This window comes from Sorex araneus, chromosome 4 (assembly GCF_027595985.1).
Source record: "Sorex araneus isolate mSorAra2 chromosome 4, mSorAra2.pri, whole genome shotgun sequence".
Lineage (NCBI taxonomy): Eukaryota > Metazoa > Chordata > Mammalia > Eulipotyphla > Soricidae > Sorex > Sorex araneus.
Window position 1 is genome coordinate 132,424,564 of NC_073305.1, and position 22,287 is coordinate 132,446,850.

The 22,287-nt window shown below is 36.8% G+C and overlaps 1 protein-coding gene across 1 annotated transcript in view; it reads right to left on the reverse strand.

Annotated features, from left to right (window-relative positions):
- Positions 1–22,287, reverse strand: part of ATG5 (autophagy related 5) — a 121,850-nt gene that overhangs the window by 76,387 nt on the left and 23,176 nt on the right. Inside the window, exons 3-4 of the mRNA XM_055135148.1 lie at positions 21,036–21,163; positions 9,291–9,369 (exon numbers count right to left, since the gene is read on the reverse strand). Of these exons, the coding sequence (XP_054991123.1) occupies positions 9,291–9,369; positions 21,036–21,163 (207 nt within the window). The remainder of the gene's footprint in view (positions 1–9,290; positions 9,370–21,035; positions 21,164–22,287) is intronic.

Below are 22,287 nucleotides of genomic sequence, written 5' to 3' on the forward strand. Positions count from 1 at the left end.
CATTGCTGCGGCCCGGCATTGTCAGAATAGACAGCAGTATTCAAACAGGCTTCCTAATAAACATGTAGCAGCCACCACAGCATAAGATGGACGATCTCATACAAATATGGTAAGTAAAAAAACAAAACAAGGGAAGAGACAATGTCCAATGAACACAAACCTAACTCTAACCAGAGAACTGAGCCCAGAAAGAGGGTTGAACGGGTTCAATGGCCAAGAATGGAGGGATATTTGGGGGCAGATACGGTGCGGTTAGCACCATAAGCCTAAGACATACAGGCACCTACACTCTATACACCGATGTTACCTCAATAAAAAAAAAAAAAGAACCAGAAGAAAAAAAAGTTAGCACTTTCTATTTGTAACAAAAACCAGGAAGCAGTCAAATAATAAAAGTTATTATCAACAGGGAAATGAACATGTATGACCAAGCACTATTTTTTGGTGATAATACTCAGAATGGAACCAAGGGCTTCACAAGTACAAAGCAAGAGCTGAGTTGCCTTTCTAGAGGATTTTATGGATTTATAGATTATGGATTTTTGGATTTTATGGATTCTTATCCATAAAACGTGCAATAAACTTACCAATGTTGTAATAGGTACTACTTGTTGTATGTCAATAAAACCTTAGCAAAGTTGCTCAAAAATGTAGCTTTTTTACTTAAATAGCTCAATTTACACGATACAACAGAATCTTTAGGAAGGTGAGGTTATGATCTTTAAATGCTAAGCAAATGAGATGACTTTTCATAGAAAAACCAGGTTATGATAGCTAAAACTAATTGTACTCAGACCTATCAACTCAGTAAATCCTCAGGTCATGACTTTAGTAACAACATTACCAGATATATGTTGTAATAAGCAATATAAATTAAATTAATCAGTGCTGCTAAGGGAAGAGGTTTGGGAGATGGGAGGGAAACTGGGGACAGTGGTGGAGGTTAAGGGGACTCTGGTGGCGAGGCTGGTATTGGAACACTGAATACCTGAAACAACTGTATTGTGAACTCTGTAAATCATGATGCTTAAAGTTTAAAAAAAAAAAAGTGACAACAATGAGATTATCACCTCTCTGAAAGTCAAAATTTTTAAAAAACTAATTATATACTTAGTATATGCCACTGTGATCTTTAAATGGATTAGACAATTTAATCTTCACAACAACTCCTGTGGAATGCACTGCTATTTTCTCTGTTTTATAGATTAAAAAAAAAAATTAAACCTCGGTGGGGAAACAAGAGTCCAGAGATTCATACAGCTCCCAAATGCTGGAAGGAGGGAATCTGACTTGAGACACTGCTTTCAGCCACTCTGGAATACCCTTCCTTCACAGGACCTAACATGGGAATTAATCATTAAACTCAAACAAACTTTTACTCCTCAAAAGTTACTGAGTTCTTTAGTTAAAAAAAAAAGGTCAAAGAGTATACAGCAGACAATGGCATTTAATCAGAGTACTGAGGTTACCGTATTAACAGTCAACATGCATTCAGACAAGTCAGAGAAAGCTCATGAGTGACTAAGAAACTCATAGCAGATGCCCTCCTACCAAAAGAAAAGACACTTGAATTATGTATTTCCTAAAGTTTATATTAAAATTACAAAGAATCTGTCATACCTCCTTCTAGTCACTAGGAGAATGATATCTAATGTAATGTCCGATCAAATTGTTTCTGCTGAGTAAAGGTGAACCATGATATCTACCGACCTACCCACTGGTCACAACTGCCTACAGCACAAAGAACAGCTGAGACAATCAGTTCCAGTCCAACTGTTGAATGACTGTGAAGAGGTAACTCACTGGTATTTTGCTTTCCAATTCCCTAGTGACTAATGATGCTGAGCATCTATTTAGGTGCTCACTGGCTATTTATCGATCAAGAATATCGACTGAAATCCCTTGCCCCTATGTATTTTTATGGGGGTTATCTCCAGCAGTGCTTCGGGGCCCAGGGCAACTCCCGGCAATGCTCACTCGGCCCAGTGTTGCTGGCCTGGCAGTCTGGTGCTAGGGCCCAGGGGCAGAGCAATAGGGGAAGGGCACATGGTGCCAGAGAACAAACTCAGCTCTTCCACTTGACCTATCTGCTTAACCTCGTGCCCATTTTTAATTAGGTTGTCTTTTCATCACTGAATCCTAAGAATGGGATACTACACCCAGCAGTCCTCAGGGGAGACTCAGGCACCACCAAGTGCCCAGAACCAATCAAACCCAAGGTTCTGGCATGTAAAGAATGAGTGACAGTCCTTCGGACCATCTCCCTGGTCCAGTCAAATTCTTAGATTTGGACCTCTGACCCATTCCTACGTTGCCCCGTATGCCATCCTTAATGAGGTGCTAGGTATCAGACTGCAACCAGTGCCACCCAGTGACTGCACAAGACAGCTTCAGCAGTGCTAGGAAGGACCCCAGGGCCTGCGATGTGTAAGGAGTTTGCCCTACTGCTGAGCCACATCCTCAGCAACAGTTTCACAGGGGCCAATTCCATCCTTCTGCATGTGAGTATCCAGCTGCCCCACAACTGCCCACTGGAAAGCTATTCTGTCTCACTGAACTGTCTTAGCATTCACAAATAAAATTAACTGCTCATAAATTAACTGCTTGGGTTTATGTCCTCCCTCTCACTTTTAATTCATTGCATTGTGTGTCAATCCTTATCCTTATGCTGGCAAGCAGTCTGGGTTACTCTTGGAAATTAAAAAAAAAAAAAAGTCTGAGTCTAATGTGTGTGCGCGTGTATTGCTGAGGACTGAACCCAGAACTTCACCCATGAAAAGCAAGACTTTTTATTTATATTTTTATTTTTTACTTTTTATTTTTTGTAATGGATCCCCATGAGGTGCAATTACACTTAAAAACTTTCGTGGTTATGTTTCAGTCATACAATGCTCAGCACCCATCCCTCCACCAGTGCCCATTCTCTACCACCAAAGGTCCCAGTGCGCCTCCCCCCACCAAGGACTTTTTTTTTTTAAATCACTTAGCTCTATCCCTGGTGTTAAATTACTTTTGTGGGGGTGGGGTGGGGTGGGGTGGGGAGCAGCGGAGAGGGAATGTGGGGGGGGGGCTAAGTGAGTCTGCGGAGACCCAATCAGGTGATGTTCAGCCAGCTGAGCCAGCAGTTCAGTGTGAGGGCCTGAGCTGTCTGGGCACCGGGGTAGCAGGATATATCCAGCTCGACTGGGCAGTGCTCAGGGAACATGCGGTGGCAGGGAACAAACCAGGTTTGTAAGCATGCAAGGAATGCTCCTAAATTTTCAATCTAGCGCTGACCCCCCAAATAAAACTCTCTTAAAAATCTTGTTTGACCCATTCTGTCTCTTTTCTTCTCAGACTCTGATTACACGTGTTCAGAGTCCCAGATACTACTGTCCTAAATATAATAGGGACTCTGGTCTATCCCCCATTTTCTTTTTCTCTATCACATTGAAAAATACAATAAATCTGTCTTCAAAATCTCACCAAGGCTTAAGGTTTCTTGTTAAACCCATCTAGTAAAACTTTTCTTTTTTTTTTCAAAATGTGCGTGGGGGAGGAGGAGCACACTCAGCTGTGCTCAGGGCTTATTCCAGGATAATTCCTGGCAGGTCTGGGGGGGACATATGAGGTGCCAGTGAAGCAAATCCAGGCCAGCCGTGTGCAAGTGTGGAAGCAAAGTGACCCACACACTGTACTATCACATCACTCTAGCCCCCCATCTAGTAAACCTTTGACTTCAGATACTACTATTTCCAGTTCCATATTGTTTTTCGAGTCTGAGTCCAAGTCACTGAGCTTCTAATAAAAAGCTTCTCAGGGGGCTGGAGCGATAGCACAGCGGGTAGGGCGTTTGCCTTGCATGCGGCTGACCCGGGTTCGATCCCCAGCATCCCATACGGTCCCCTGAGCACCGCCAGGAGTAATTCCTGAGTGCAGAGCCAGGAGTAACCCCTGTGCGTCGCCAGGTGTGACCCAAAAAAAAAAAAAAAAAAAAAGCTTCTCAGGACCAGTTTATGCCGGTTGCATTTTCCCCTCTAGTTCTGGTTCAAATTTTCCTGCTTGGCACGTGTCCAGTAACAGCTGACTCTGGTGCCTGTGGTTAAGGTACAGTGCTCTACATCTGTGTCTCCCAGAGTGGGCTCTGCCCCTCCCTGGATGGTGCTGGCACTATTGGGGGGGTGAGGGCTGGGGGGAGGCAGTGTTGGTAGTAGGCTCAGGGGCAAGGAAAAGGGGGCATCTTCTCTTTGTCTGCTAAAAAAGGGTAGATTTCCAGGGGAGCACTGAGTTGGTTTTTGTTTCGCTTTCCTGAAAAGAAGACAGCAGGCCAAATAATCTGAGGGCCTCTGACCTAGGTTACACTGTCTTCTTTAGTTCTGTTCTGCCTGGTGGACATCCTTGATTCCAAAATGGCTTAACTGCAAGTATTATTAGGGCCGATTGAGAGCAATACTTACTCTGTAATAGGAACTGACAAACTTTTTTTAATAAGGGCTAGAGTATAATGGTGTTAGATTTGTGGATCAAGTTCTCAATTGACTTTTAGCCAGGAGTAATTATGTGAATGAATCAATATGGACGGCTACATTTCAAAAATTCTGTACAAAAAAATTTTTTGTTTGTTTTTGTTTTTTGGGTAACACTTGACAATACTCAGGGGCTACTCCTGGCTCTGCACTCAGGAATTATTTCTGGCAGTACTCAGGACCAAATGGGATGCCAGGTATCAAACCCAGGTAGGCCACATTCATGGCAAGCACCCTACTCACCGAACTATCACTCTAACCCCCACAACACTATTTTTACTTTGTCTACCTGTAATCATTCAGCAGTGTTTGCACAGATCCATCAATACTTATGCTACCCTGTTTTGCTTAGCTAATGCAAACTCAATTTCAAAATTCAAATTTCTGCTCTTATTAAAATATACCAATCTAGTACCATATTATCAGGAAGAGAAAAAATACCAAATTATTGTTAGCTTTTGTTTTTACTGTTCTATATTTAGAATATGCAACAGAACAGAGCATTTTAAAGTACTCACTGTCCTCACCTCAGTTTCTGAATCACACTAACTTACTTTCATAAAAATTTCAATCACTGTAAACAATCTTTTGACTAAATGCACTTTCCAAGCTGCATGTCTACAGGAATAATTTTTTTAAACAAAGAAGAAAGGAGAAAGGTCTGGGGAGTTAACTAACGAGTAGGAGCAGGCGCTCTGCATGTGGCAGGCCCAGGTTTGAGTCCCAGGAGATGCCTCCAAGCACAGAGCAAGATACAGCTTGTGTACCTTTGAAAACAAACAAACAAACAAAAATTAAGGGGGAAAAAAAAACAAGCAGAGAAATAGAGCAGAGGGAATGAAATGTTAACTGGCAAGTCTAGTTGAAAAAATGTGTGCTAACTAGACAACTCTCAACATTTCTAAGAGATTTAAAGTATTCAAAATATAAAATTGTGGACAAAGAAGCTGATTTTCAGTAAGCTAATCAAGATTTAGGAATAAATAATGTTCTTAAAGTTAATAAGGCAAGTGTAACTCTTATTTAAGAAAGTAATTTAAAAAGGAAGGAAAATATCCAGACCTACTTGTTTCAAAGCAATTATACTAAACAACTACAATATACTCCTCTATCAAAAATCTTAAAAAAACCTAAAAAAGCATTAATTTTATAAATCACCTTTCCAGTTATTTGGTTCTACACTCAAGATCATCTTTTAAATTTTCAATGTTTTGTAAATGCAACATGGGAAACTAATATCCAATTTTAATAAACACTGCATTTATCTGTGGGTATTAAAATCACTTAACCGCTGACCTCAACTGAAACCTACAGAAGCAAAATGAAAAAATGTATTTTAATAAGAAATAATTCAGATGTCCATTAAAGTTTGAAAAGCTGTATTCTAGATAGTAAAACTCACTTATTTCATGCATTCATTATATGCATAAATTATAATTCAAATTATTAGTATCGACATATGTAAAAATTCAAATAAATATGTCTATGTGAAGTTTTGAACAGGTTTCTCCACACAATAAGAATTCAATTAAACTACAAAATGAAGCAAGTGTGGCGGTTGGGGAAGGGGGTGAGTAACAAGGCAGGGGAGACTTCAGCACTGCATAAAATCTAGTGAAAATCAGTATCTTTGAAAATAACTATGAAAGAAATAAACTCAAAGCAGTCTGATTAAAGCTTAGGTAGCATCTGACACAATACAACATCATCAAAGAAAAAGACTGGGGCCGGGACGATAGTACAGCAGGGAGGGTATTTTGCCTTGCACGCAGCCGACCTGGTTGAATCCCTGGTATTCCAAAAAAAGTAATAAAAAGAAAAAGAATGGGGGACAGGGTGATAGTACAGAGGGTAGGGTGTTTGCCTTGCACGTGGCCAATCTGGGTCCCTCCTGGCATCCTATATGGTCCCCCGAGCACCACCAGGAGTGATTCCTGAGTGCAGAGCCAGATTAACTCCTGAGCATCGCCAGGTGTGACCCAAAAAGGGAAAAAAAAAAAAAAAAGAAAAAGGAAGAAAGAAAAAGAAAAAGACTAACACACCATTTGATAACATAAACCTTAATTCCTGTTTGTAAAAAGCATTGATTTTCCTCCCCGAAAACTTGTTACTCAGTTTCATTATAATCAATCAAAAGTAATGCAATAGAACAGATAGGCTTGTTCAAACAGTATAAACTATCAAATATGTGGGAACAATCTTTAAGGCAAGCTATATTTTGATGTAACTTGAAATAAATGCAACTTAATACAGAGAAGAAATCTGGCCAATAATTTTCCTGCAGTGAGGCCAGATAGCACTGCACCGTCACTGTAGCACTGTCATCCCATTGTTCATCGATTTGCTCGAGCAGGCACCAGTAACATCTCCATTGTGAGACTTGTTTTAACTGTTTTGGGCATATCGAATACTCCATGGGTAGCTTGCCAGGCTCTGCCATGGAGGAAGGCCAGATAATAGTAACTAATTTAAACACTTGGAAGCCTGAGCAAATCTGAAATGTTTTCTAAAATTTTTTTGTGTTAAGATTCTGCCTTAATTATATCCTTATTAATTTAATTTCTCTAACAAACTTTGCTGGGAAGAAAATATTTGATTTCCTATGAACCTCAAAGAGCAATTCATTTAAATTACTAAGAATAAATCCATTAACTATTAAATTAAAATCATGTTTTCATAAAAAATAATTTTTCAGGATAACAAAAATTAGGGGAGAATACGAGCATTATTTTATAACTTTATAATATCTTTTTATGTTTGGCTTAATAGGAAATGGATGGATTATCTCATTTACTTCAGATTCAATATCCTATAATTCATCCTGGTTAAAGTATGCAAATATCCAAGCTAATAAAAATGTGGTTAAATGTTGGCAGGGATGTGGTAAAAAGGGAACTCTCATCCACTACTGGTGGAAATGTTGTCTGGTTCAACCCTAGTGGAAAACAGTATTGAAGTCCTCAGTAAGCTTAGAACTGAGCTGCCATAAGACCCAGCAATTCCACTTTTGGGCATTTAGCCCCAAGACAAAAAAGCATTCATTCAAAAGGACATATACACACAATTACTCTTTGCAGCACTTAGTACAATAGCTAAGATATGGGATTAACCTAGGTGTCCAAGAGCAGATGAATGAATTATGAAGATATATAGACACAGTACATAGGAATACTCGGCAGCTGCAAGGAACGGTGAAATCACGCAATCTGCTGCAACCTAGTTGGAGCTAGAAGAAATCACTTTAAATTAAGTCAGAAGAAGGACAAACACAGGATGACCTCACTTATCTGTGGTATATAGAATAACTAGATAAGGAAATGTAGTGTAGTAAAGGGGGGATGTCTAGATCACTCTTGACCCCAGAGTTTGGAAAGATAACGACTGAGAAGAAATGGAGGGATAGAAAAGAAAAAGATAAGAAGTAATGGGAGAATTGGGGTCAGAAGCCTTGGTTATACCAGTGATGTAGGAGAATGTATTGCTATATATCCAAAGAATAGACTCAACAACACTGAAAACACGAGAGCCAAACTACAACCACAGAACTTTGAAATGTGCCTGTCAATGTGGGGGTGGGTTGGGGTGGGGGTAGGAAGAAGCAGGGAACACAGGTGGAGGTAAATTGACACTGGTGCTGGGATTGGTGTTGGAATACTGTATGCCTAAGACTCAACTATCAGTAATTTCATGTCCCCCGCTCTCAAGCAAGTTAATATTAATAATTTATACGACTTTCTCCATACCACGTCCTCCAGAGCAGTTTTAAGTGAAATTGGTATTATTTTTATAATACGAGTGCATTATTAAATAATACAATGATATTTAATATAGTTTGGTACACTGCCTTGCTTACCATGTGCTTACATGCAAACAATTTTACTTTTCGTGTTTTTCCAGATCAGTATAAATGTAAACGTAGCAGAGGGGACTATGTGTGTAGCTGAGTAAAAGGTAGGTGCTCTGCCACTGAAAAACATCCCCAGTCCAGTAAGAGTCCATCTTATTAGGGATTCTGGAGTCTCTCTGATTATACTTAGAGTAATTTAATCTTTATAGCATTATAAAGTTAGTATATTATTATTATATACAATTTCTGATTTGCAAGGTAACACAGTAAATGAAAATCATTGGTTTCAGAATAACATCATTATTTTCTATAGTGCCAATCTCAAATCTGTGGCAACAAAGCCCTGTGCAGAAAAGCATTTAAAGTAAAAATGATAGGTAAAGACTGCCAGTAATCCTCAAACTCAAGTTTATCAAAACAGGACGGAAAGTACCTTAAGAAGAACAGATGAGCAACTACAGGCAGTGATTTCACAAAATGGTTACCAAAAAGATCTAGTTACACCTTAAAAACTATTGGAATTATTTCTCAAAACAAATTTAGATCAAGTCTTTGGAATCGTTTCTCAATCCTTTGTCTCATTTCATTCAAACTTGCTTTGGAGTTTTTCAAAAGTATTCTTTCCCTCCCCAATCCCAGGATCCCATTACTCTCAGAATCTATGGATTTCCTATTTGTCCTTTTAAATGAATGCATTTCAAATACTATCAATATTAAACAATGCATTAAGCTCCAACAAAGAGGCAATTATACTTGAAGAGCTAATCAGGAACAAATTGAAAAATATTTTATAGATGAACTCTAACGGCAGTTTAGCAGTTAAAAAGTGTCAGGAAAAAAAAGCAATAAACCTTCTCAGGAAAAAAAAAAATTCTACTCTAAGTCTACTTACTAAGTACCACAAGTGGGACAAGTGGGAAATGCTATTTAAACTATACCTTAAAATGTACTGTGATGTTCCAAGGAAGAGCTGAACTTGATGCAAGAAGATCAAATAGCAAACCAATTGGATAATGCCTAAAAATGAAAGAGTATATTTTGAGAGAGAACAAGAATTTAAGTATAACTACAATGCTAAAATAAAACTTCCAGCAAATGTTTAACATGAAATATCAGGGGGCTTTAACTGAAAATCACAGGAAGGTAATATTTTATATTACCTTATACTTGCCTGGACTAATAAAGTAAGCAATATCCAGGCATTAGATAATTTTATTCTAACCATTTCATTTCTCATGAAAGCCTCAATATACTTAATGGGACTATGCTAAAATACCTTATCAACCAAGAGCATGGTTACATCTCAGCATTGCAGCATCTAAATGATTATCCCAATATTTATATAATCAACGAACATTTTAAATATATTTATTTTTAAAACAATGTAAAGTTTTAGGAAAACTGATGTGAATTTTAGGAAAAAGTAAAGTTTTAGGAAAATTAAATAAAATTTATGTAATCACCTATTTTGTAGTCATTACTACCAACACATAAGCTAATCTTTTATCTTCGTATATGAATCTCAATAGATTAGGCTTATCATTAATAAACTATATTATAACCTATTTATTTCACATAATAACATGCCAATATATTCTAAAATCACTGAATATTCTTATGCAACCTAACACTAAATCTTTAAAAAGAACAAATTTTGGACTTCCCAAGTGAGAGAACATTTCTTAATATTACCACTACTAGCAGTGGAGCAAACTATTTAAGGATAATAAATGTTTAATAATACAAACCTTGCAGAATTTCATAAACAAACCTTATTTTATAAATGATCCTTTTAAAGTATTTATAAGGAGAGGCTGGAGAAGTAGACCTGGAGATAAGGCACTTGTCTCATAAGCACCCAACCCTGGTTTAACTCTGGTCAACATATGGTCCCCCCAACAAGGCTGGGGTTCACTCTAAGCAAAGAGGCCGAGATAGCCCCTGAACACTACCCAGTGTGGTCCAAAGACTCAAAAACTAAAAAAAAAAAGAAAAAAGAAAAAAAAAAGAAAAACAGGTATCTACAACAAATAGTTTATTCATGAATAGTGATTCAGAATCCCAAATAAGACCAAAAAAAAAAAAAAAAAGGAGGACTACTTGTTCTATGTACAGCCCTGTTCTCTCCCATATATTAGTGAATCGCTCCTAGAAATACCTGGGGACTAGAACAAGAACACAATGGGCAGGGCTTTTGCTTTGCATGCGGCCAGGTTCAATCCCTGGCACCCCATACTGTGGCCCGAGAATGACTCCTCGATGCAGAGCCAAGAATAACCCTGAACACCACCGGTTGTGGCTCCAATACAAAAAGCTGAAAAATCGGAAATACATACCTGATTTTTCTCAGTAATCCCTATATATTACTTAATCAAGATTTAAATAATAGCTAATATTACTGTTATCTTACTCTTAAAATATTATAGTTGTCAAAAAGTCGTCAGTCACTAGCAATCATGTATTTATTTGAACGAATGCTCTGATAGTAAAATAAAGCAACAGGTATCTTTAGTCACACATGTGTTGTATCTCAATAATAACCTTTGAACTTCTATTTAAAGAAGTCAGAATCTATCAGAAATCTTTTGAAACTCTAACTATATACTAAAGGAAATCTTATACCACAAACAATGGAATATTTCCCTCAGGAATTTCTGAAACCAGATAAGCCTCTGGCATCAAAGACTATAAAAATAACAATTAGACATATTATATTCTATGTAAATAATAGATTCTATCACATTCTGGTCTTCCTGGCTGAATTCTTAATAGATGGCAGGCTTCACATAATTTCTCCTCTCTTTTGTTTTGGGGTCATTCCCGGGGATAACTGGGGGACCATGCAGTGGCCATGGATCTAACCTGGGTCTCCTGCTCACTAAGCGTGATTCAGCCTTATTGCGCTACCTCTGGTGCCAATATACACCATTCTTAGTCTTCAATTTCATTTTTAGGCTGTCCCTCTTAGGTGTCTGCAACTAGGTTAAGAATGAATGTTAAATTAACAGCACACTGCTTTCCAATTCTCTGAAGTGCTACATATCAACTAAAGAATTCCTTGAAGAGATTGTGTAGTTGATCTTTTGGATGAATTCACCAGTGATCTGATCCATAAATGATTAGCAACTCAGTGTTGCATGCATTCTCTGGCATTCAAAAATGAAACTATAGGCAAACTCTAATGTTAAAGACAATCTTAAAGCAATCTGTATCATATAAAATTATGCATCATATAAAAAATAGCCTCTATTTGGGTGAGCATACAAGTTAACCACTAAATATATTTTAAACTCAGTGTTTTTTAAAAGGCCCAAAAGTACAAAACTTGAGCACAATATAAATCAATAAAACATTAAACAATGTATAAATCAATAAAGATCCACAAAATAGTTATTATAAAGATCCAAAGGATCCAATTTTAGGTTCTTAACTTCTTTTGAGTGGTTTCCTATTTTAAAAATGGATATTTCATGGTTTTTATTCTTACATAAAGTCTTCCAAAAATCAAGGAGAAAACTTCCTTCTTTTTTTAAGAAAAAAAAAGAAAGAAAAAGGATTTGGAGATGTTGCTCAAGTGGTAGAATTCACACCTGACTCTCAGTTCCTTCCCAGGCACAAGGCTTCCTCTCTACACTGTATGGTCATCCACAAGGGACCACCAGGTATGCCACCCCACCTTTAGAACACATGGAACTTTCTATCTAGTTAGTAACATATGTATGCCCTGGATTCTTTTATGAATCTAAGATATACTGTAAGATCTTGGTGACTTTATTTTTTCCTATGTGTCTTGAAACATTTTGTGATTTCATCCTTCCAGGAATTATTTCAACACCCTAGAAATGATTTCAAAAATGTCATCATTTCCAAACCAAAATAATACGTTGGCAAGCCTAGATAAAGTAATATATCCTACTTTCACTTTCTTTCTTTTTTTTTTTTTGTTTTTGTTTTTGTTTTTGGTCCACCTGGCAATGCTCAGGGGTTACTCCTGGCTCTGCACACAAGAATCACTCCTGGTGGTGCTTGAAGGACCATATGGGAATTGAAGCGGAGTCAGTCGCGTGCAAGAAAGTGCCATATGCACTGTACTATCTCTCCAAGTCCTTCCATTTTCTTATTGTATTGCCTAGAGAACACTATCCTATATCAATAAAATATGAAATAAGAATGTAGACACCATCTTTGGAGTCTATCATTAAAATAGCTGAAAATTCAAAATATTTAATTTTTTAACCTGTAACAAGAAAGATAAAGCTGACAGAGAAAGATGCTTTGCAACTGAATAAACCATAAGACTTTGCCCAAAAACAATACTTAGGATGACAATGAAAAAAACTAAATTAAATCTCAGACCACTAAGTCTTTAAGATAATGGTATCCTATTAAATTTATAGAACTCAAGAATTAGTAGTGAATATAGTTCTGAGTAAATGACATTCTCATCCACAGCATTCAATAGTAGAATTTAAGCAAACAATACTTTATGACAAATACTTCAGCCTCTCCAGTTTGCTACAAGGATGTGTGACAGTATTCTTTTACCTTTTATACTATTTGTGCACTGCAATTTATTTCACAGTAATTGGACAAATGTTAAAAGCAAATGATTTTGTACAATGGTGATAAGAATTAGAAGAGTAAAAATGAAAAGGTATTCTTCATTCTAAAAATGTAAGATCAATAACCCAAAAAATGATCTGTCAAAGAATTTTAAAATCTAACACTGTGGTTAAATGCAATTAAGAGCCAAAAAATAATAAACTAGCGTATCTTAGAAGTCTACAGGAATGTAAGACTTAAGCTATTACTTAAGGAAATGCACATTTAAGGAAAGTACACATTCAAATTCAGAAAAACAGATAGTGAAAATTTATAGGCTAAATTTAAATCACTGTATCACTGTCACTGTAATCCTGTTGTTCATTGATTTACTTGAGCAGGCTCTAATAATGTCTCCATTCGTCCCAGCCCTGAGATATTAGCACCCTCTCCTTACTAGTTTTTCCCAAGAGATCTGAGGCTCTTTTCAGGATCTGGGGAATGAGACCTGTTATTGTTACTGTATTTGGCATATCAAATACGCCACAGGGAGCTTGTCAGGCTCTCCCGACTAAATTTTAATATTTATGAAAATTTCTAATAAAGTCATACATTATTCTTCTCTAAATTATTTACAAAAGTGAAATACATTTTTCAAAGCTCTGAGAACAGTGCAGCAGGTAGGGTATTTGCCTTGCATGCTGTATGGTCCTCTAAGCCCTGGAGTGATACCTAAAGCTCAGAGCAGGGAGTAAGCCCTGAGCACCACCAGGTTTAGGCCAAAATCCGAACGCCAAAAAAATTTACCTAAGTCAGAAAAACTTACGAATAAAATAATTTCTACTGTCAAAGTCTACTGCACTGATGCGCAGTAATTACATCAGAACAATTTTGATGCAGGACAATAAACCCAAACAAACAAAGTAACTGAACTAGGGGCTGGAAAGATAGTATGGCAGGTAGGGCAGCTGCCTGGCATATGACAGACCTGAATTTGGTCTCTGACATCCCCTATGGTCCTCAAGCACAGCCAGGAGTGATTCATGAGTATAGAGCCAGGAGTAAGCCCTGAGCAACCCCTGGTGTGGGCCTAAGTCCCCCCAAAAAACCCACAAAAACGAACAAAAAAATCAAACAAACAAAAACAAAACTGGTTTTAAAACTGTGTCTGACAAATTTATTAATATGCAAGAAAATCTAAACAAATAAAAGAATGGCAAAATTTAAGGTACTGAATTTCTCTTACTATAACTGGTTTAGTTTTATCTGTCAAATATTTCAAAAGTGCTACTTTGCACAACTCTGAAACAAGCATTCTATATGTAATTTTATTAGAAGGCTTCTAACCCACAACATAGAAACCACTTCAGCAGAAACCACATAAGAAAATCATGTTGCCATTGGCTGTTGGGCTGCTACTCCTGCCAATGTAACCTAAATTTAATAAGAAAGGGAAGTGGTGAGATTTTGAACCTGGAATACATCCCAGAAGAGAGCCAACCAGCTAAAAGACCAGTCCACTGCCCTGCACCTGTCGGATTGCACCAGAGTTTTACCGTGCTTGCTGCTTCCACTTCATTCCTTTTCTTTCTCTTCCTTTAATTGCTCATTTTCTCTAAATTCAATTCTCAACTATTTAACTGTCTCATTTTTCTTTGCATATTTTTTTCTTTTATTTTGATAAAAGAGACAATACCCTGGCACAAGCAGCAGCGAACATGATATGCTCTGAAATCAGCCAAGGTGCTGTTTACTCTAGTCTAACATCTGCAGTCAGAGAGCCAGCCAGACTCTAAGATCAGCACTGAAAAGAACCTTCCAAGTTTACTAGGACTATCATCCCATCTAATATGCTATTAGAGATTCTTGTTCTATCCTTGACAAGTCTTTCTAAATTTTATTACCTCTGGTATAAAATCTAAACCAGCCTCAGTATTCTTCAGGAGTACCAAGAACTAATCTCTTAAAATAAGTCTAATTATAAAAGTAGAAAGTTTGAATGTGAGTAATAATAAGAAACTTTACCCTTTAAAATGCAATGTAAGAGCACCCTCTACTGATCAACTCAAATCACTAAAAAAAAAACCAAAAACTGAATTAGATGAGTATCATCCATTTCTCATGTAATTTTTAAGAAAAGAACTACAGAGGATGAAACATCAATTAGCTGAAAAATTTCCAGGAATCTCTTTGCAAAACATAGGAAGTATTCATTATACATACCCAACTGCTCACCATTTTTTTATTTTGGAAGGGAGGCCTTACCAACCTGATACTGTAAACCATAAGTCAGTAAAGGGTTGGATTTTTTGTTTTTGATTTGGGTTTTTCTTTTTTCTTTTCTTTTTTTTTTTTTTTTTTGCGAGGGGGTGGGAGCACTAGCAGTAGGGCTTCACACAGGTAGGGCAAATGTTTTTTTTTATATATGTATATATTTTTTAATTTTAAAGGTTTTTTATTTTAATTTTTGTTAAGTTGAATCACCATGAGATACATAGTAACAAAGTAATTTATGACTGGGTTTCAATCATAACAATGTTCCAATACCCATCCCTTCACCAGTGTACATTTCCCACCACAAATGTTCCCATTTTCCCTCCTACCCCGCCCTGCCCCCCTTTGCCTCTATGACAGAAACTTTTCTTCTCTGACAATGAGGTTCAGCCCAGTTCCAGTAAAAGGTTCTCAAGGAGAGAACAATGTCAGATCTATACATAGAACTGGGGATGACAAAAAATTAATAGTACTGGAGGCAGGGAAACAACATATTCAGAAAGAAGAATCAGAACCTTGGGGCTAGATGATAAGGAAATGAAAAGCGAAGTCTGAACACCAACAAATTAAAGAGTCTGTTCTTTGATAACAACAGAGTCAAACTTGAAATCAATAAAAGACAGACCCAAAGCTGTGGAAGTTGAACAGCTCATTTATTAATAATGAATGGATTACCAAGTCTTGAAGATCTGTTAAATCTTAACAAATGTCAAAAACAAAAATAAAAATAAAAACTTAGTACCAAAGACAAAAGCAATGTTGAATTTTGTATAGCACTTTATTTTAAAAATATGTAAACAGGGCCAGAGAGAGAGCTCAAAGGACCAATCTCAATGCCAGGATGCCATGGAGCCGCAAAGCTCAGAGCTGGATGTAGCCCAAGCACACAGCACATGGACCCAGACAAAAGCAAACAAAATTATATATAAAAATAAGGTAAGTGAAGTACCAGTGACTGATGGCACTACAATGTACTTAGCACTACTGAAGCACTTGCACACTATAAAATGGCTGAGACAGGGAACTTTATGTATTTTACAACAATTTTGAAGATTTTAAAGGTATGGTCTTAAATCAATACTCTAAGTCCCCATCTAAAGAAAGTAAAGGGGGAGGAGTAAAATGAACTTGAAGCAAGCAGAGGGAAGAAAATTATTAAAAACAAAGATATTAATAAAACTGAAAATAGGAAAATAAAAAACAAAGAAACAAAAGAGACTGGCTATTTAAAAAAATCAATACACTTAGAAAACCTTTTCTGAAGCTAAAAAAAAATTAAGGAAGAGATCATCAACATTAAGGATAAAATTGGGAGTATGGGAATGTCAATACAGACCCTAGAAGCATTAAATGATACTTAAAGAAACAACTTGTTATTAGAAACTCAACAACCTGAAAAAAAAATGAATCAATTCCTCATAAAACACAAACTACCTAAACTCAAAGTCAGTGAGACAGCTAGTGTGTATGGTTTGTACATGGGAAGCTGAAGACCAATGCTCAGAAAAACAGTCAGTCCCCAAACACCACCAAGAGTGACCCCGAATCAATCTCTTTCTGGGAGGAGCCCCTAAGCATGACTAGGCCTCACCCTGCAGCAAAACAAAGGGGGAAAAAAATGAGGTTTGCTCTTTCAAGTCCATGTTCTTCCTTGAACATATATCTTGTTTGCTTATCTCTATTTTCTGCTTTTTTTCTTTCACTATGGAAAAGTCCCTGATCTCTCTTGGACACTTAGTTCCTCTCTTTCTCATGTCTCATGTCTTCCTAGATGAATTTTGTTAAATAAAAACAATCTTGCTTCCACAAAAAAAAAAAGGAAGAAAAGAAAAATAAAAATGCACAATCCGAATACACCTATACACAAGGAAATAAAAATTCATTATATCAAAAGTTCCCTCCTCCAAAAATCTCCAGGACCAGATAGTTCCACTGACGATTTCTCCCAACCATTTAAAAATTAACACTATTTTTACATAATATATTCTAGAAAATGTAAAAGGACAGGCGTCCTAATCATTTTATAAAAGCGTTAACCTAATACCAACCTATTTGATGACAGTAAAAAGGTACAAACAAAAAATAACACAACTATAGAGATAAGCATCTCTCACAAATTTAGTCACAAAAATTCTCAACAAAATTAGTAAACATAGCAATACATAAAGCAATTATATATGATGATAAAGTGGGATTTCTTTTGATCTTATATATTTTTTAATGATAAAGTGAGATCTGCAAGACTGGCTCAACATTGAAAAAACTTCATCAGTGTAACAAAAATGACAGAAAAATTATATGATCATTAATAGTTAATAAAGAAAAGGTATAGGGAGAAAAAAACTTTCACCAAGTTAGAAATGGAAGAGATTTACCTCAACCTGATGAAAAGCAGCTGAGTAGTCAGAAACACAATTGAAGACAGCTTTAAAATTCAGAACTGTTCCTTATATGATGAGAAAAGCCCAAGTAACTAAATTAAGACAAAGAATCAGGAATAGAAGGAACATTAATTTCCACTTTCTTCTTTTATGACTCTAATGTTTAATGTCCTTTATTCCTTGGATTTATTTAAAACTCCAAAAGCATGGTATAAAAAAAGATGTTGTGTCTACTCAAATATTCTCCACTCTTCAGGCACTTGCTTGGTCTCAAAAATCTACATCTCCAGGGGGCTGGAGTGATAGCACAGCAGGTTGGGCGTTTGCCTTGCTCGAGGCCGAACTGGGTTCGAATCCCAGCATCCCATATGGTCCCCTGAGCACCACCAGGGGTAATTCCTGAGTGCATGAGCCAGGAATGACCCCTGTGCATTGCCGGGTGTGACCCAAAAAAGAAAAAAAAAAATCTACATCTCCAAAAATTTCAGTGGTAATTGCTTCACTCCAGTAATGATCTTACCCTAAGATACCCACTTGGGAAGTGCCAGGGTATATTGATAGCATATCACTAGGAAGAGAACTGATTTTTAAAAAGAGAAAGGAGAAGGACTTAGCCCAGAGTCCCTGGATTACCTTTCATGCCTCTGGAAGTTGCTCATTCCGCAAATATATGGGCATACCCAACAATATTAAAGAAAAAGTTCTTAAATATTCTTAATTACAATGAGGCTACAGAAACACATAACCCATAAAAGTGATATGAATAGAAAGTTCAACACTCCAGAAACTAAAACAAAGGTATACGAGTAACTTTTAAGGACGCTGAAAGAGAAAATAACTCATTAATAAAATACTATTAGAAAGAATAAATACTGGCAAAATAGGAAGCTGACGTACTTAAGCCAAAATTTTTCTACTCATAGGGAGAAATAAGTTCAGACATTACTTATTGGTATCATACGAGAACATAAATCTGCAGAACACAAATTACATACAATCCGAAAATCACCACCAGACGGGGTTTGTTAGACTAGCAGCTGAAAGACAATATTTAGTAATAACTTACTATAAAATATAAACTGAAGTTTCCACTCCTATCCAGAGTTATCTCAATTGGTGTGGTTTGGGTGTTACACACACACACTGGGCAATATTTCTGATCACCACTAGAGGGAGTGCTACTGGTGCTAGTGAGCAGAGACAGCAACCACAAAAACTGTTACCAAGTATAAGACAGCCCCTTCAGAACAAGAATTAGCTCAGTCAAAATGTCAATAGGACTATTGAGAAGCTGCTTTGCAATAATAAAACTAAAAAGCAATGTTTCCATAGCATTAATCAGTATGAAAATCTACAACATATATAAAATACATTTTCAATATTTAAAAGACAGTTTAGAACAGAGATGTATTCTATTGCCACACAAGATAGTTCCTCCTTCCTTCCCTTTACTCTACTGATCCTTGCTCCTTTTACATTTCTTTAAAATCACTTTCCCATTCCAAAATCTTTAGTTCTTCTGAGAAACGTACTGGTGCTGGGGCGATAGTACAGCAGGTAGGGCGCTTGCCTTGCTGACCTAGGTTCGATCTCTGGCACTCCACAGGGTTCCCCGAATCTGCCAGGGGTAATCCCTGAGAACAGAGCCAGGAGTAAGCCCTGAGCACTGCCAGGTGTAGTCCAAAAAAGCAAAATAAAACAAAACAGAAACTAAACAAAAACCACCGACTTACCACTCTATTTGAGGTCTACAGCTTCTCAAAATCTTGAGTCTAACATAATCATGAAGGTCGTATTGTTTTGTTAAAAAATTATGTTATTTAAAAAAAGTTGACACCCTCTTTGCAGGACCACCTCAAAAGGCTAGAGTTACGACCTATTACTAATACAAATACATGAACTGTATGCATTAGTTATATCACTTTGTATGCTTTTAAATCATAATAAAAAATTACTCTGGGAAATTCAACAGCACAGAATGCATTTCAAAACTTCACTACATATTTCTTTTTTTTCTTTTCTCTCTCTTTTTTTTGGGGGGGTGGTTTTGGGTCACACCCGGCAATGCACAGGGGTTACTCCTGGCTCTGCACTCAGGAGTCACCCCTGGCGGTGCTCAGGGGACCATATGGGATGCTGGTTATTGAACCCGGGTCGGCCGCGTGCAAGGCAAACACCCTACCCCGCTGTGCTATTGCTTCAGCCCCATTCACTACATATTTCTGAGTAATTCTTCTATTCACATTAGCTTCACTTAATTAACACCAAGTACCATTCTTCTTAATTATGTCTAAGTTAGAACTTATTTTAATACTCCTAGATTCAAACAGCAAGACCATTTTTTTAACCTTCTTATATTTTTCATATTTCATTTAAATCTTGACAGTCTTTGTTTCTTTTAATCAACTATATCCATAAGGCAGCATTTCTAAAACCTATATATTTCAGCCTAACTGAACCATTTAAAAATTCTCTGTAATTTTCTTTCTTCCTTTTGACAGTTATAGAAGCACAAGAATAAAAGACGAAAATAAATAAACTAAAAGATTTACTACTGGCTCAGTGAGGTTCAGGGTGTACTGCTGATTCTGTCCAATGCATCTATATGTTCCCCCTCTGCATTAGTTTCAGGTTATCTGCTCAAAACAGTTCTCAAAGGCCACCAGCAGAATATCCTTTGGAAACTCCCAGTAACAGAGGAAGTACAAAAACTGCACTGTGTATCAATGAACCCAGATTTATAACTTATTTTTCATGTTACTTAAAAAAATTATTGTTCATATCACAATGAAACTTTAGAATACTACATCAAGGTTAATGAATATGTACTCATATATACTGGTCAATTAAATGTGTTAATTTGAAAGAGACACTTTAGGTAATTATGAATGTATGTAAATTTTGAAGGCAGGAAATAAAAAAAAACCTGAATGGTGTCAGTAAATTATTCAGATGAAATTTTAAATATATCTGCAAAACAGAGAAAACAAAAGGCCACATCACAACTACACTAGCAATTATGCCATAAAAAATGTCCACTGATGAAAACAGAAAAATCTAATATTTTATGTGACTAGAAGGCAGAAATATTTTCAATAGTATTCTATAATGCTTTAAATTAACTTCATTTTAAAAACTAGATTAGTGATTTCTTTCTTTAGAGCAAGGCTTCTGAAATGTTTCCTACTCGGGATCCCTTTTTGCCTTTTTGAGTTTTTGAGAAAACTCAAGTGACAGCTTTCAGAAATACCTCAGCTGTACTATGAGGATAGTTCTGAATTAAGATCCACTTGTTGTGCATTCAGAAATCTTCTCCTATTGCTGTATTTTTAACAATCCTCACATTCAGTTGCATGACCTCTCATTGGACCAATATGCTCAGTTTAAAAAGCAAGGCTTCGCAGAACTTACTACAAATGACTCAGAGCACAATACCATCTCTTAGCTCATATAATTAATGCTTAACATTGTAGAAAATCCACTCACCATTTCAGAGGTGTGCCTTCATATTCAAACCATATCTCACTAATGTCTTCTTGTCTCATAACCTTCTGAAAGTGTTTTTTCACTTTGTCAGTTACCAACGTCAAGTAACTTACTCTTGGCAAAAGCAACTGAAATGAAAATTTATAAAACCTTATTTATTTATAATTTTTCAATATAGAGATATATATACACATACTGTAAAGTCCTAAATTCCAATGAAAAAGCTATGTCTTTGTATCATTTTATACTCTCTATACCAAGCAGCTTTTTATGTAGAAAATGAAGGGCATTTAAACATAAGATGTCTAAATTAGATGTCTAAATTTCTTAAGGTATCATTAAGTACTGCTTATGCCATAAATGTCTAAAACGAAACACCTATGTACAATCTTTCCATAATACTTTCCTCCAAATAAAAATGCAACAGAATTAAATAACATACTACCTGGGATACTTAGTTCTACCAAATTTAATTTCAAAAACTAACAATGATTTAGGGTCCTAGATAGCTCAGTAGGCTGGAGCACGTGTTTTGCATGAGGGAGACCCAGTGAAATCCCAGCACCACACTGCCCACCAGGGCAATGCCTGGAGCAAACCCGAATACTGAACCAGAGATAGCCCTGAAGCATCACCAAAAGTAGCCCAAAACATGAAAAGAAAAAAAGAAGAGGAAAAAGTGCCGAGAGAAATTAAAACTGATTCACTTCAGTTAAACTGTTCTGAAAAAATAACTCAGCCTTAATGTACCTCACCTCTAGACTGATAAATCAGGGATTTTCATCAACTGACGAAATCTTAATAATCTACAGTTCAATAAATTAGCTGCAAAGAACATTACAACAAAGATATATATACGACTAAAGTATGTTGGGCGTGAGGGGTATAGTGCCACCCAATAGGTCAACCTGTATCAGCAGCCTGATGGTGCCTACAGGCTTCCTGATACCCCAAAATTGCCACTGTGCCTCTGGGCAGACCTCAACAACTTGGGACTAAGTTTCTTGAGAAATTAAACGGCCCAAAGTTAGGTACGTGAGAATCATGCCCACAAACCACCTCGGCTCAGTTATAAAAGCTCATATATCGTCCTTGCTTCAGAGACCCATAAATAAATCTCGAAAGACATCAAAAGCAGGCCATTTAAGTGCATTAATGGCCATGATTCAGAGACTCACAAATGAATCTCAGAGGAGAGCAGAAGGGCCGCAGAGTTGTCTCCCCACCCCACGTCAGGCTGATTTCACCAGGG